Source organism: Physeter macrocephalus, chromosome 14, assembly GCF_002837175.3.
Source record: "Physeter macrocephalus isolate SW-GA chromosome 14, ASM283717v5, whole genome shotgun sequence".
In the NCBI taxonomy this organism is placed as follows: domain Eukaryota; kingdom Metazoa; phylum Chordata; class Mammalia; order Artiodactyla; family Physeteridae; genus Physeter; species Physeter macrocephalus.
The window spans coordinates 121300222-121316266 of NC_041227.1; the positions used below are offsets into that span (position 1 = coordinate 121300222).

A 16045-nucleotide genomic window follows, 5' to 3' on the forward strand; every position below is an offset into this window, starting at 1 on the left:
AAGCTACTAGGTTCAGACTAAATGGTTGCATTAAGAATTTGACAACCAAAATTATATAGCTGTATTCCATGGAATTCATGCTTGAAAAATATAAAAAAACTCACTTAGGCTAGGTTGAAACATATAATGCTTTTAAAATATAATGCTTTGCTATAGAAAAATGTAATTAAACATGTAAATGGCTTAATTTTTTAAAGATTCTTTTATAGCCAATTGTTTACAAAGGTAGAATAATTCAAAATAATTTTATTTTATTTTTTTTTTACAAAGAGCGAGTACAGGAGCTGTTCAAAATCATGTATTCAACCAAAGTGTAATGTGACTTGTACCGACTGCTGAAGTTGTCTTGATGTTTGATAGAGTTGAAATCTGTGAAGCGATTTGAATAGATTACCTTTTATAAAAATAGTAGTAGTCTTTAAGTGTAGAATACTGCCTAACTCTGGAAATGTACGAAAAGTCAGCATTCTTTAGGTTCAAGATATTAATTTTAAATAGCAGCTGAATGTGGCCTCATGGCAAAGCATAAAGACCTTTTTTTCCTTGAAAAGGAATTTCAGAATTGTCCTTTCCCCTCACAGTATCCTAATTTTTTTTTTAAAAAGGGGGGTGCATTTTCCTTTATGTCAGCATTCCTTGAAACTGCTGAAAGGAGGCTGTCAGTCAGGGGTATAAATAGAGTCCTGGGTAAATCCTTGAAGTTGTCATTCCACAGCAAATCCACATGTTTCTTCAATGGCTGTTAGCAGCTTTTCATATAACTTTTCATAGCTTTCATAGGGCGGAATGTCTATTCGATTGAAGCTGTAAATAAGCAAATCAGATTTTACACAGTTCATTCAAAACAGGTCAACTGGCCTAGGAAGTGTATACTAATTAGTTTACCCTAGTACAGCGACATTACTCTGTGTCACATAGAAAATGACAAGAAAAAGGTTATATTTCTCTCAAGTAGAGATTATTGCTTTGGGGTTTTCCTACCAATTTCTGGATAATCTTAATTCACTTAAAAGGAATGATAAGCAACTCTTTTAAGGGTCCATTTAGTAATAAGAACAACAAACGAAATGTCAAATCTGTTTGGAACTAACAGGTACGTACATGGAATGAGGGATAAAAGCTACAGAAATAACTTACCAAGTGTGGGCTTTTGGCAGGTTGTTAGTGCAGGCATCAATCTGGTGTATGGTAAAGAGTCGTGGGCCTGCAGCACCTGCAAAGGAAGCAAATGTGGGTCAGACCACTGTGGGTGCATGTATTAGTCTCCAGAATCTCAGGATAAAACTGGTATATAAACCACAGGGTCGAGGGATAAGAGGGTACTAGTGAGTCCATATAAGCTGCCAAAGGGCAGCAGGAAAACAGTCTGGGTTTTAAAAGCTGGAATTGACCTTGGATAAGGCTGGATTCCTTAATCTGCTAGCATTTCAATTTGAGAAAAAGTTCAGGATTGAAATCCTTTGCCAACTTCTATCTTCTACAGAAAATCAGTGTTCCAAAAAAGAAGTAAATGGGCAAATCCAAGATCCAATACATATATAAACATTCAAAAAGATGACAACCTAATGCAAATTTAAGTTTCACAACTCAAACTGAGAGCAAAAGATTAGCAGTCTATAGAATAAATTTCAGGTAACATAAGGCACCCCATACAAACGTTTGTAGAAATACAACTTCACTTTATTCATCTGGGTAGTCTGATAATGATGAGTTCTCCAAATAGGGAATGCAAGCATGACTGAAGTATGCTTTCCCAATGGATTTTTGATATATGGACTGTGGGCAACACTGTTGAATTATGTACCAGTCTTGCTTCGTATACCCTCAGGCATCACCAGCAGTTTTGAAAATAAAGAGCTTCAGAGGTAAAGGAAGCAACTACCACCCAGTGAGGCACCATGATCACAAGCAATATACCAACTCATCCCAAAATTAAACAGCTATTCCATGGACAACAATTCTTAAAAATGGAATATGGCTGTAAAATGGTCTGATGCCATGCATTAATTAAAGTGCTCTGACCAAACAAATGACTTCCACGACTCATGCTGCCTCTTTCTATTAAAAGAATAAAAAAGTAGAGGGGAGAGGCGTCCCAAGTGGGTAAATGTTTGCCAGGTTGAGATGTGAACATGGAAGCAGACAGACTTCCCCTACAGGAATGTGCAAGAGAATTTAAAAGCAAGGTGACCAGAGAAGAAAAGGCAGAGCATCAACACATACGGCCTCTAACATGCGGCACTCACTACAATCACAGAGAACCCAGCAGAAAAGGCTCTTGGGAGGGAACAAAGGAAAGGAAGGAGAAGAAGGTATCAAGACATGAGAGTTACAGATAAGAACTAGAGTGAAAAGAGAATCTGTATGTAAGCACATGTTTGTACACCATCTATGTACACCAAATATTGACCCCCTGTCCCCAATTATTAGACACCACACTGTCTGTCCCTCTGGCTTTCCTACCTTGTAAAGCTTTGAAGCCCTGCAGAGGCACTCGGGACGAGCCCGTCACAAACTGAAGTAACCGTGCTCGTCGTTCTTCATCAAAAAACTCCACAGCCTTCCAAAACCACTTGACAACATTGCTGTCTGGTGTACAGTGTTTTAACCGGGTGTTTACCTTCCAGTCATTAACATCTATCTTTCCAAGTCCACAAATAATGAGCTGTTAAAATATTGCACAAATAATGAGCCAATGGAAACCCAACCTAAGCCAAAAATTCCTTAAAATAGAACTTTAGATTTGCAGTGTTGGCTTTCATATGGTGTTCTTAATCGAGGGTAGACATGAGAACCATCTGGAAAGTTTTTCAAAATATACACACTAGGTCCTATGCTCAGAGATTTTAATTCTGTGAATCTGGGGTGAATTAAGATCCGTATTTTTTAAAAGTTCCATGAGTACCTACTCACTGCAGGTTCCCTACCCAGGATCTGAGAACCACCACTGTGATGGACATAAGATGAAAAGTTCCATAACTTCACAGAATTCTAAAAAAATTTTTAATGGACAGAAACTAGACTCAGAGTAAATACAGTTTATATGTGCCTTCCTTAAGACCTGCATCTATTATTCGGGTTTCAACACTTATTAGCTTTGGGACTCTGGGCAGTTCAGTTCACTTCCCTTGGCCACAGTCTCCTCTGCTGTAACATGGCAGTAACATCTGTTTTGTTACATCCTGCGAAAGCAACCAACAGTGCACAGGAACTCAAGAAGTTGTGTTGAATAAGTGATACAATCTGCTTAAAGTTGGACCAAAGTATGAAATATATGAATGCACTGATAATAGAGCTCTGCTTGGCTTCCTGATGCAGGCTCAGTATAGATGAGGTGTATCAAAATCACTCTGATATTATTACTCACACCTCCCCAGGGTCCAAGACTGACTCATCCTACTGATGTGTTTGTAACACTGAATTATGATACTGTGTAGTGTAAAACATAATGTAACCTGCAAATCCTATATTTCATAATTATATTAACCTAGTCTAACACTAAAATAAATTATATACATATATTTTTGTAAAAAGTCTGACTTCATTAGCAGCACAAAGTATACAATAAACCTTAACGTTACTGAATAAAACCTGCAACAAAGCTTCTGTAGCGTCTGAAAAAAATGACTGGCCACTGCCACACTAACAGGTAGTAGGTGTCCAAGCAGGGTTACAGAAGTACCCGTGACCACAGACGATACCTCCCTAAATTCTTTTCTTTAGAGGAGTGGTAATTTTAAAGCCAAATTCCTTATTCATTGTATGAACAGATAAAAATGCATTGTACTTCAACTTTACTGCCATTCCTGCTATGTTTTCTTCCTCCTTCTGACTACCTCCTTCTGGTCATTTCACTACAGAATAGTCCAATCAAAAAAGGAATGGGGATGGTAGTGAGTCAAGACGATCTTTTTAGACTTGTTTGCTAACCGGTCTGTTAACAGCTTTAGTTAGAAAGGATGCTGAAGTTGATGAATAAAATCATGTTTTAAATTATGTATCAACTTCAAATATTTATGCTATTCCTAGCCACTAATTAAATTTAGAACCTCAGGTAGAATAAAACCTCATTGTTTTTTCAAAGTAGTTCAGTAGAAACTGAGATGTATTTGTTAAAGGTCTTAATTATAACACCAACCCTATGGTGCTTTAAGGACTAGTTTTAGAATAAAAAATGGTTAACTGTTTATTATAGTTACTATTAGTAACAAATGTTTCCAAGGAGACTGAGGTTGTTGAGACAGAGTTTAACCTAAGTGTTTTAATTATTTCCTCTACATTTTTTTCTATCAACTGCTTTCTTACAAAGCTTAATGTAAATCCAATTAAGCCTAGGCTTTTATTCTAAATAAATGTCAACATGGTGGAGACCAATTAATAAAGTTTTATTTAACTAAATCAATACCCACTTAACTAGGGAATAGAAAACAACACTGGAAGAATGTACACAGAAGACATGAAATCTATTAAACGCATGAATGGAAAATATGGAAAAATAAATTAAGAATAGTCACAATATAAGAGACACTGGGATTTCCAAAACATGAAAGGCTTTTCCAAAAGCAGGAAAGACTTTTCCTGTGAATTAGAATTCTCACAGCATCACATCATAAAACTTCAAAAGCACCAGAAATACAACTTTCCTCTAAAACTAAGTAACAGAAAATTCCCAAACTTTCTTTGTTATACTAGATGATGTCATGACATTAATACACTGACCTCTAACTCCTTCTCATCAAATGTCTTCAGCAGATGCTGTGGAATTACTTCATTAAATCCCTTCTGCAGGGCCAGGAACTGTGCCTCAATTCCTCGTAAAAATCTCCAGTTCACATAGAGTCTGGAAACATCGGACAGGGGTTTCATATGATCAAATATATTCAGGTTTGGTAATTATTATGACTCTCTAGTACTTTAGCAACATTGCACTTTACAAGCATCTAGCATTAAGAATTTAGTCTAAAATCTAAAAGAATCTCAGATTACTGAAGGTAGATAGATCCTGAGCTGTGAGGCAGTTCACCATAAATTAAAAAGCGGCAACGTTCCACTAACAAAAGCAGCATCAATACAGTAACTCTTCATATCAGAAAAAGTCCTATTAAACTGGACGTTGGCTAGAGAGTAGATGGGTCTGAAGTTAAAATTAAAATGAAATGTCTTTCTCAACTTCTAGCATGCACGCTGATAACCAGAAAAAAAAGCCCATTCAACCAAAAATGACTTTTTCTGGTTTCACTTGAAAATATAATCTGAATGTGTTGGGTGTTTTCTTTATATTTTGTGGGTTGTATATGGGGGAAGAAGAGGTAAAGAGAATCCCCATATCCAAAATGAGAACAGTAAAAGCCAATAGCAAGCACTTTTTGACTAAATACTCATTTTTCCCTATAAGCTTTAAAAGCCCTGGAAGATGTAATTTTGGCAACAAATGTACACTAAACTACATCTCTTGTGTAGCTTTACTTACGCCTTTGATTTGGACTTATAATTTATACATCAATTGTTGTTTTTTTTTTAATCTATCTTCCCAGGAAAACCTCTCCATCTCACAAATCTCAGAACTACTCATACTCCCAATTTGCCAGTATTTCCTTTTCCAAACTTGGAGAAATTGTTCTCTACTTTAAGAAATAAGTTCCTTAATATTAATGATATACTTTGGGGGACCTCATTTTTTGTTTGTTTGTTTAAGGGGACAGCAAAACTGCACACATGTAAAAAGTTTTTCTTTGTCATTTTTAAAATTTCAAAACTATTTTTTTTAACTCTATTTATTTATTTTTGGCTGTGTTGGGTCTTCGTTGCTGTGCGCGGGCTTTCTCTAGCTTTGGCGAGCAGGGGCTACTCTTTGTTGCAGTGCGCAGGCTTCTCACTGCAGTGGTTTCTCTTGTTGCGGAGCATGGGCTCTAGGCACGCGGGCTTCAGTAGTTGCAGCACACGGGCTCAGTAGTTGTGGCTCATGGGCTCTAGAGCGCAGGCTCAGTAGTTGTGGCACGTGGGCTTAGTTGCTCCGTGGCATGTGGGATCTTCCTGGACCAGGGCTTGAACCCATGTCCCCTGCACTGGCAGGCGGATTCTTAACCACTGCGCCACCAGCAAAGTCCCTCAAAACTGTATTTGGTAAGGGAAAATTACTGTGTGCTATAAACATGACTGAATCCTAGAAACTGAGCAGCCCACACTAGGTCCTGGCAGTGAGACACTACTGAAATTCAGGAAATTCCCATTCATTCTTCTTTATTTTTATTTTTTTTGGCTGTGTCGCACAACACGGGGGATCTTAGTTCCCCGACCAGGGATCGAACCCCAAACCTGCGCCCCCTGCAATGGAACTGCAGAGTCCCAACCACTGGACCACTGGGGAAGCCCCTCATTCTTCTTTTTTTAATTAGAAATGTAATACATGTTTGTTATCAAAAGAAAAATTATATTTAAAAAAAACAAATATTAATGGGGCTTCCCCAGAGGTCCAGTGGTTAAGACTCCGCGCTCCCACTGCATGGGACACGGGTTCAATCCCTGGTCAGGGAACTAAGATCCCGCATGCCGCATGGTGCGGCCTTAAAAAAAAACAACAACAAAACCAACATTCAATGTGGAGACAGAGTAAAACCTAAAAGTCCACTCTTTTATCCTCTTTTCCCTCTCTACTTCCAGGCCCATCACCTCTACTCCCTCACCCTGGGCAAACATTTTATTTGGTAAGTGGCCTTCCTGAACATCTTCTGAGTATAAAACAATGCAGACTTTGTTCCTTCTAAGACTTGCCTTTTAAATGACAGCTTATGCAGAGTCTATCTTTCTTTAAATATCCACATAATATTCTGTTTAATGTATTTAATCATCCATTCTCTTTCTAAAAACGTTTTAGTTTTCAATTTTTTACAAGTAGTATTTAGTTAAACATCCTTATTCATATTTCTTTAATCACATATGTGTTTCCAAAGAATAGATTCCTAAAAATGGAGCTGCATTATGTGTTTTCATTTTGGTAGCTGTTATCAAATTGTTTTCCAAAAAAGCTATACCAATATTCACAATCTATGAGACTGATGGGTCTCATCTATAAACTAGAAAATTTTAGCCAATAAGACCTGGGGACATATTCTGTACAAAAAAGCATAGCATGAATGTTTCTGTGTATATATGGTGAAGTTCAAACTCCTAAATTTGATTATCATAGTTTAATGTTTAGAAGAACTTTAGATACCATGAACCAAATACTCTAACTCAACACTTCTAAATTCCTCAATCAACAGGTGATTTCATAAAACTTAAAGAACATTTCTTGTATTTCTTTTATAAGAAATATATATATTTCTTGTATAAATCTACAATGTGCTTATTTATAAATAGGATAAGTTCTAGTAATACAGCACAAAAGTGCTTCTATACAGCTAGCTGTGGTAGCTACACTACACATGACCCCACGAACCGTGTTTCCTGGTATGTGTGCCTTTGTACAGCCCCTTCTCCACACCAAACCTGGGCTGGCATGTGACTCGCTTTAACCAAAAGAATACAGCAGAGGTGATGTTGGCCAGTTCCAGGCTTAGGCCTTAAAAAGATCCAACAACTGCTTTTGTGCTCTGGGAAACCAGCCAGGCCATAAGAAGTCTGGCTATTGTGCTAGAAAGAGAGGCCATGGTGAGAGTGAGGGGCCTCTGATACCACATGGGATAACCAAAGAGCCCAGCCAACAGTGAGAACTAAGCCCCAGATGGTGACCCAGTGTCCATTCCAGCTAGCCCCCAGCCATTTGAGCCACCCTCAGTGAGGCATCAGATATGTGAGTGAAGAGGCCTTCTTAACATTTCCATCCCAGCTGACACCACATGGAGGAGAAGTGTGCTGTCCCTGTTGTCCTCGATCTAAATTACTGACCCACGGGATTGTGAGAAATAATAAAATGGTGGTTGTTTTTAAGCCACTTAATTCTGCAGAAGCCTATTTTGTAGCAATAAGTAACACTACCTAAACACATAAATGTTTTTCTGTACCGCCATTCTAGAACATTAAAACAAGTCTCCAGCTTAAGAACACAGAAGTGTTTACCTGACATATTCTTTTTTATTTTCTTCAGTAACAGGGATACTCTTGCCATTTGGTTTAAGTTCATGCTGAATAATTTCACCATAGGCATTATGTTCGACGCAGAAGGTATGGTCCAAAACACCTGTGATATCATTCTCACTAGGAAGGGAAGACAGGGAAAGACACTTCATTGGAAAATCTAAAATACAGATATTGTAGATGTATTAATTGGTGAGACAAATAAAACCAAGGTAGTTTTATGACATGCAAACATAGGGTTAGATTCCTTTTACTAGTTCTTATGCCACCATACCTCCTAGTTTTGGGGCAGAAAAGTCAAAGAGCTTTAACCTTCATAAACACCAGGAACATTTTCCTTCCTGAGTAATGAGAAAGCCCTGGAAAGCTGGGGTTTACACAGGGAAAAATCAGTTATGTTTGGCTTTCAGGTAAGAAGCCCTACTTGAGTCTGGGTAACCCAAGTGACTAAACACCCGAGTAGCCCCATTAAGAAAGCTACTCGTGTACTTGGTAAAAATAACCATGGCCAGTGTATCTTCACAAAAGAATGACCCCCCAAAAAAACAGAACTGATTCTTACAAATACCTTTTTTTTTTTTTTTTTTTTTTTGCGGTACGCGGGCCTCTCACTGCTGTGGCCTCTCCCGTTGCGGAGCACAGGCTCCAGACGCACAGGCTCAGCGGCCATGGCTCACGGGCCCAGCCGCTCCGCGGCATGTGGGATCTTCCCGGACCGGGGCACAAACCCGTGTCCCTTGCATCGGCAGGCGGACTCTCAACCACTGCGCCACCAGGGAAGCCCACAAATACCCTTTTTAAAGTATGTTTTCAACAACCACCACTTAAGCAGGAGTATCTTATTCTAACACATGCAAGATGGAAACAACTTGCATCGTGTTGAGGAAATCATTATGTATAAGTACTTTTAAAAATCATTTTTTAGGGCTTCCCTGGTGGCGCAGCGGTTGAGAGTCCGCCTACCGATGCAGGGGACACGGGTTCGTGCCCCGGTCCGGGAAGATCCCACATGCCGCGGAGCGGCTGGGCCCGTGAGCCATGGCCGCTGAGCCTCCGCTCAACCTCCGCTGAGCCTCCGCTCAACCTCCGCTGAGCCTGCGCGTCCGGAGCCTGTGCTCCGCAACGGGAGAGGCCACAACAGTGAGAGGCCCACGTATGGCCAAAAAAAAAAAAAAAAAAATCATTTTTTATATTTCAAAAAAAAGTACATCCATTTTGAAACGTAACTTTTTTAAAAGCTCAGATTCTAACTATAACGAACAAGACTCAATACATACAGTATCCACACTAAACTGTTATGAAGATCTGGATCAACTAACTCCATGTCATCCAAGGTAATGGACTTCCCAAGCAACTGTTTATAAAAAGGCAATGTGAAACCACCATCAATATAATGTCCATGAAACACAGCCATTCCCATTATTCGTCCAACAAAGTGGAAGTATGATAAATGTTCCTGAAATTGAAAAGAGTTTATATAAATACTCAAGGGAGATACTATCCAGGGAATTTTTTAATAAAAATTAAATATTTAAGCAATGGTAATTTTTTAAATAAACAGTAAGTATCAACTTATACTCCAATTTATAACTATTTAACTGGAATAGGTTATCCTATCAAAGCCCAACAATCATTAGGGAGAGTCTCTATAGGGCATGCTTAAGATACTATACTTTGCTATAAAATATTACAGCAGAGCCAATGCCCCTCTCAAAGGGTAGTCACTCTGTAAAGTTTATCCTCAGAAATTAAGTCCAAACTACAGTCCCTCTGCAGCTTCATTAAATCACCTGCAGATGCTGTTCTCTTCCTCTCATCCCATCTCCTGCTAAGCCCCTTATAATCCTGGCTCTGTCATGGGAAAAAAGCTTTCAATTCTATACCTCCCTCTTCCTTTGACCTAACCAGAAACTGAACTTCAAAACATCGTAGATTTAAGAGGACAGATTTCATGTCTAACTTGGACTAGAGTCCTGATTCTGCCAGTTACTAGCTATGTATACTTGGGCAAATTACTTAGCCCCTGTGGAACTAATTTTCCATACCTGGAAAAATGACGGTAATAATGGTATCTAAAAAGGATCTCTGTGAGTAGTAAAATGAGGTGATGAAGCCCAAGGCACTGGACCTGGCATATGGTAAATGCTCAACAAACATGAGCTATCATTACTACAGTGGCAGTAATGAGCTCTCCAAGCAGAACCTTCACCTAAAAATCTTCCCTTTATAAAGAATACCCTGCAATGAATCTAACATGCCTATCATGTTTAGACAGATTTGGTCTTTCAGGATATACTGTTTTATTAGTTGGATGTTTGTATTTTCAACTTCTTTTACTTCTCTATTTAATAATCTTTAAGCTAATCTTTAAGCCTTTTATCTTAAAAATAGTTTTCTTTTTAAAAAGCAATACCTTGTTCACTACAAAATATTTAGAAAATATAGACAAGAAAAAAAAAGTCCATAGTCTAACACCCAGAGATAACCACTACCAGTACTGTAGAGCCTTTCAATGTTTACACATATACATGTTTACCAAAATTTGCTTCATACTATTATTGTAATCTTCTTTTCACTTAATATATTACAAATACCATCTTTACATGTTATTAACTATTATCCCACAACATCATTTTAGTGGCTGTATAATATAACCTTGTATGGAAAGATAACAGAAATAATATAAAAACAACAAATTAATAACAGCTGCTAACTCCTGTTGAGCTTAATAATATGTAATAGGGTTAATAATGTATAGCACTGTGCTAAATACTTAATGTGCAGGTCTCATTTAACTGTGACAACCCTTCTCCCAGGTCCAAACTATATTTATTATTATTAGCAATGATAAAATTGAGGTTTAAGTCAGTGAAGGTCACAAAGCTAGTTAGTAATGGGACCAGGATATGAACTCATGTCTAATTCCAGAGTCTATGCTCTTAACCATGTCATTCTGCTTCATGTCATAATTTAATCAACCCCCTCTTAATGGACAGCAATGTTGTTTCCACTTGGGGCTACTATAAACAGTGATGCAGTAAACCTCCCTGTGCCCAAACTGTTGCACATATCCACGATCATTTACTTGAGAACATTTTCTAAAAGAGGACTTGTCAAGTCCAAGGATGTGACTTGGACAAAGACAGTAATCCTATGTGATAAACTACACTGACATTTAAAGATAAAAACATTGTAGGTCATAAGTTAATTTGTATCAATATAACCACCAATCATACCGGATTAACTGCAGAATCAGGATTGATCTGCAATGTATAGATATCATCTCTTGAATACTGGAAGAGGCCATAGTAAGGATTCAACATTTCATGTGACAAGAGATATAACCACTCCCTAAAAAAACAAGATATGGCAAAGGAATTTTTTGTTAATGAATACATCTTTACTAAGATACGCTATTAATGTTAGCAAGAAGTTTTTAATAAAACAAAATAAAGCACTAACTAGTTATATAAAATCACATTAGAAAAGTCTACCATGGCCCAAAAGCAAATGAAAACTCTTGTTTTATTGAAGTCACTTCTCACTCAATTTTGGGTAATTTTATGACATTTTAACATCAGAGAATTTAAGGATAATATCCAGAAGTACCAACTACTCAGATGCTGCAGCCCACTGGTCTGTTACTTTTAATTGCTAAACAAATTTGTAATTCATAATAAGTATAAAATAAAGAGAAGAATATGGTATTATTTCAAAACATCCATGTGGTCCATCTATACCACCCTGGTCCTCTCCAATCATGGCAGATTTATACTAGTTTATACAGATATATGACATTAATTTACTCTTACTTTTGGACAAGGGTATGTTTTATTGTTGATATTGTTTTAGTACGAAAATTTCATTATCCATCTCCATTATCTTTTTTGTGTAAACCCTAAAATACACCATGATAAAAATGTATGTGGTGAGAAACTGCAAGGCATCTGGCATAGGTGGGAACACAAGGGCAAGCCTGCATTTTCTGGGTATGTTCCATACCACTTCTTGGTTTCAAGCATACAACGGTGTTTTTAAAACCTCATAATAAACAGTACTATCAACTTAAGCACTTATTAAATCATTTATATTTTTCAAAGTATGAAAGACAACTTGTTATTCATCTTGGTGAAACTGAAATAAAATGACTAGGCTTTAGGGAGATGTCATTCTAGTCTCAACTCCTGTCATTCCTCGGCTAGGAAAGGCACATAAATGATATATTCTGATATTACGGATTAAACAGATGGAATAATATATTTTTAGGAAATGCAGTGAAACACTATTAAAGTAGTTAAAGGAAAATATTTCAAAGTCCTATCATTTGACGGAGTCTAAATCAAATCACTACATTTAATGTTGGGTTGGCCAAAAAGTTCGTTCGAACAAACTTTTTGGCCAACACAGTACTTGAAAACTCTAGAGATTAAAAAGTGAGGTCTCCACATAAGCAACCTTCCCACCTATTGTGTCTTGTATGTTTTTTTATGCATGTGTGTGTTTTTTAAAAGAAAGTCCAACTTTTGTTTTGTCTTACTAAGTATTTAGAACATGCATAAAAGCAAAACTCTACTTTTGGGTTCTACTATGGGATAAAGATCAGAAAAAGCAGTTCACTGCCACATCACATTTAGTCCGCCCAAACCCCGAAAGTAGTGAGGTTAAGAAATAAACAACAAAAAACTAACTACTTATTTGGCCTATACATATAATTATAGCATTTAGATTCCATCAGCCGATAATTAACAAGTTTTCCCAACAAGCATTCAAAATCTACTTATGAGTAAATCATAAGCAATCCACAGAAACTATCAATCCTTAAGTATGATGTACAAGTGATAAATGCTAAAAATCCAAACTAAAGAAACTATCCATTTGCAGGTAAAGAGGTCACAGAATGAAAGTATGTCTACAGGTGAAAACAAGTAATGCCAAATAACGATTATGGGACTTGGTGGAAACACAAATTTAATTTAGGCTGGATTTAGATTAAGGGAAGCAGAATTATCATGACGGTCCTTAAAATGTTTTAATACAGAAGCTACAATGTTTCTGCTACATTTATATAAAGTGAATTCTCATCACACCTGGAAAAAAAAATACTTGATGTTTGAATGTAGCAGAAACATTGTAGCTTCTGTATTGAAACATTCTAAGGACCACTTATGATATACATACATACTTAACAGACACAAACATTCCTTTAACAAGGTTAAAAAGCATGGCAGTGTAAGCAAAGGGAAACAGTATTCAGTTTAGAATACGTCATTAAAATCTCAAGATTGTTACTGACAATGTAAAGCAGGGAATAACATGTACTGAAGGAGAGAAATGGAGAAAATATCGGGCCTGCAGACCCTACCAACAGTCCATATAGGGTTGCAGCTAGTTTTCAGAGAAAGTCTCATTGGACTACATGATCCATTCGGGAGTTCACAAACACTCTTCTGGTAACAGTACTATCCTAATTATAAATATATTACTAGGGTACCCTCTGTATTGCAAACATGAGGGAATATTATGCTAGAAAATAAATATCAATGAGAAAGTCACACCACAGGGAGCATCTTAAATTTGTAAATATAAGGATCCTTTTGTCATTTACTGATGAGCAAGGCTTTACCTGGCAACCCCTCCGTAGTCAAGCCCTTCTTCTCCACGAAATTTTATCATTAATCGCTTCCAGAGATCTTTCGGTCTCATTTTCATGACTTGTCGATATGATTCCTGAAAAAAATGTTTAATATACTATTATTACTAGGTGCTTTTAACCTGTTAAACTCTCCCTCCATTCCACCTAGAAAACATGTTTATTTAAATAAGGTAGAATCTGTTCAACAATCAAATCAATGGATAAACTCCAAGTGTTTGAAACCTCATGGAACTTCTAAAAACAAAATGGATATAGCTTAATACTGTACTACTGAAACCAATTCCTTTGATAGATATTATATTAAAAGCCTACTAAATGCAAAGCTCCATATTTAAGTCCTATGAACCATAGCAATGATTCCACTAACATTAAAAAACAGAATCTGATAGAAGTACCACTTTTTTTTAAGTTAGTTGACCTAATTCTAGGTCACAGACACCAGTAGAAAGTAAAGGTAAGAAAAAGAAAGTTTCAAAGAACATTAAAAAATCATTAATGTGATCTTCACTAAACAGACAACTTTCTATTATTTTAAAAATACAAATGACTGACTACAAACAAGGTCAGAATGGTCCTGAGAGAAAAAAGTTCATCCTTTGGGAGAAGGATTATAAAGTTCCCAAACTGCTTTTGCCCCAGAACACTCTAATAAGAGGGAAACCCCTGCCTTGGACCTCTGCCATTTATTATGTAAGAACTTTGAAGTTGCTATTAAAGCTATAAATCCAAAGATAAAAGGATATACTAGAAAGGAAGATTGTCAATAAATTAAGGAAGTAGTCCAACAGTAATGACTTTTTGATTTAAGAGTCCCTAACCTCTTGGAAGAATTAGAAAATAAGGGATGGATAATATCTGTGGTCTTTTAAAATTCATTAACAAATAAGTATCTGCAACTGCAAGGACCAAGCTGCCCCAATCAGAACATCTCACACTTCATCCCATTTAAATGTTTATCTTATGTATTAAATCTCTCCAATATTATTGCCTTTATTCCCACAAGTAAAAAAGACATTAATGAAAATTCTCCCATTCTAAAGAGATATGAGTCCCCCAGAATATATGTGGAAAACGGAGTACATCACTGAATTAATTTTTCTCTACTTTAAAACAAGACTTGCAAGTTTACCTCAAAAATCTCTTCCCTGGAAACCTCAATGCGGCAATGGCCAGCCTGAGGCTGTTGCTGGGAAAGTTCTTGTCGCAAAATTTTTAGTTTCTGAACCAGGTCTCGTTTGTACCGTGGGACTGTCAGACACTCTGTGTCATCAGGGCACAACGATACCACCTGCTGTTGCTGGTCTTTCAATTGGTTCTGCCGACTAAAAGTAAACAAATATTATTGAAGTATTTTAAACAAGAGAGATTGCAATTACAAATTTAAAATAGCATCCTACGCTAAACCAAGTCTACCTATAGCATTTCTAGGCCTTATTATATTCTTAGCTTGACAGTTTTGACAATAAACTAGCTCCAAAGTTTATTTCTTGGAACTTGCAGAAGTGGATAACAGAGTTTTATTCAAAAAACTTTTATACAGCTGCTGAGAACAACTTTCTCAAATACCGTTTCCATTTTCTTCTGCGTACTTTACCATCTCTCCCTTTAAAATTCAGGCATAGGCCAAACCCTGTGCCTGTTATCTAGAGTCTGTCTCTCTGGAAGAGACAGTTTGAACTGGCAGCTTGGCAGGGACCCCTTCTCCTATGCACGCAACAGTCTAGACCACAGGAATGTGGGAGGCCACAGCAAGTTACTGGCACAGAGAAATGAGCACTTTACAAACAAGTCTAAACACTTTATAAAGTGCCTACTTTTTCTTTTTTTTCGGCCACACTGCACGGCATGAGGGATCTTAGTTCCCTGACCAGTGATCGAAGCCGTGCCCCGTGCAATGGAAGTGTGGAGTCTTAACCACTGGACCACGAGGGAAGTCCCTACTTGTCTTTTTATTTTGGTAAAATATACGTAACATAAAATTTACCATTTTAACCATTTTTAAGTATTATAGTCAGTGGCATTCAGTACAATCACATTGTCTGTTGTGCTAAAGTGACTTCTAACTGCACATATATGGTTTACCACAAATACACTAAAATAATCTCCCAAGTACAGCAGAAATATAATAATAATTTTTAAAGGCACATTTCCTACAGATATTTTTATTCTCCTGGCAAAAATAATATAAGTTGCATCTAAGAATTTTTAAAAAGAATCTTATGATACAATGAACTAGTTAATTCCAATAAACCGTCAGAAAATAAAAAGTCAGATAATTCACTATTGATATCTATGCAAATACTGAGTGACTCAGTT

General features: G+C 37.0%; 1 protein-coding gene across 2 annotated transcripts in view; it reads right to left on the minus strand.

Moving 5' to 3' along the window:
* Positions 1-230: 230 nt before the first annotated feature.
* SMURF2 (SMAD specific E3 ubiquitin protein ligase 2) overlaps positions 231-16045 on the minus strand; it is a 123297-nt gene continuing 107482 nt past the window's right edge. For both annotated transcript variants that reach the window (XM_024130338.2, XM_024130340.3), the window contains exons 11-19: positions 14859-15051; positions 13700-13803; positions 11313-11427; positions 9354-9532; positions 8059-8196; positions 4720-4840; positions 2464-2665; positions 1138-1213; positions 231-804 (exon numbers count right to left, since the gene is read on the minus strand). In XM_024130338.2, coding sequence (XP_023986106.1) covers positions 705-804; positions 1138-1213; positions 2464-2665; positions 4720-4840; positions 8059-8196; positions 9354-9532; positions 11313-11427; positions 13700-13803; positions 14859-15051 — 1228 coding nt within the window. In that variant the 3' untranslated portion in view covers positions 231-704. The remainder of the gene's footprint in view (positions 805-1137; positions 1214-2463; positions 2666-4719; positions 4841-8058; positions 8197-9353; positions 9533-11312; positions 11428-13699; positions 13804-14858; positions 15052-16045) is intronic.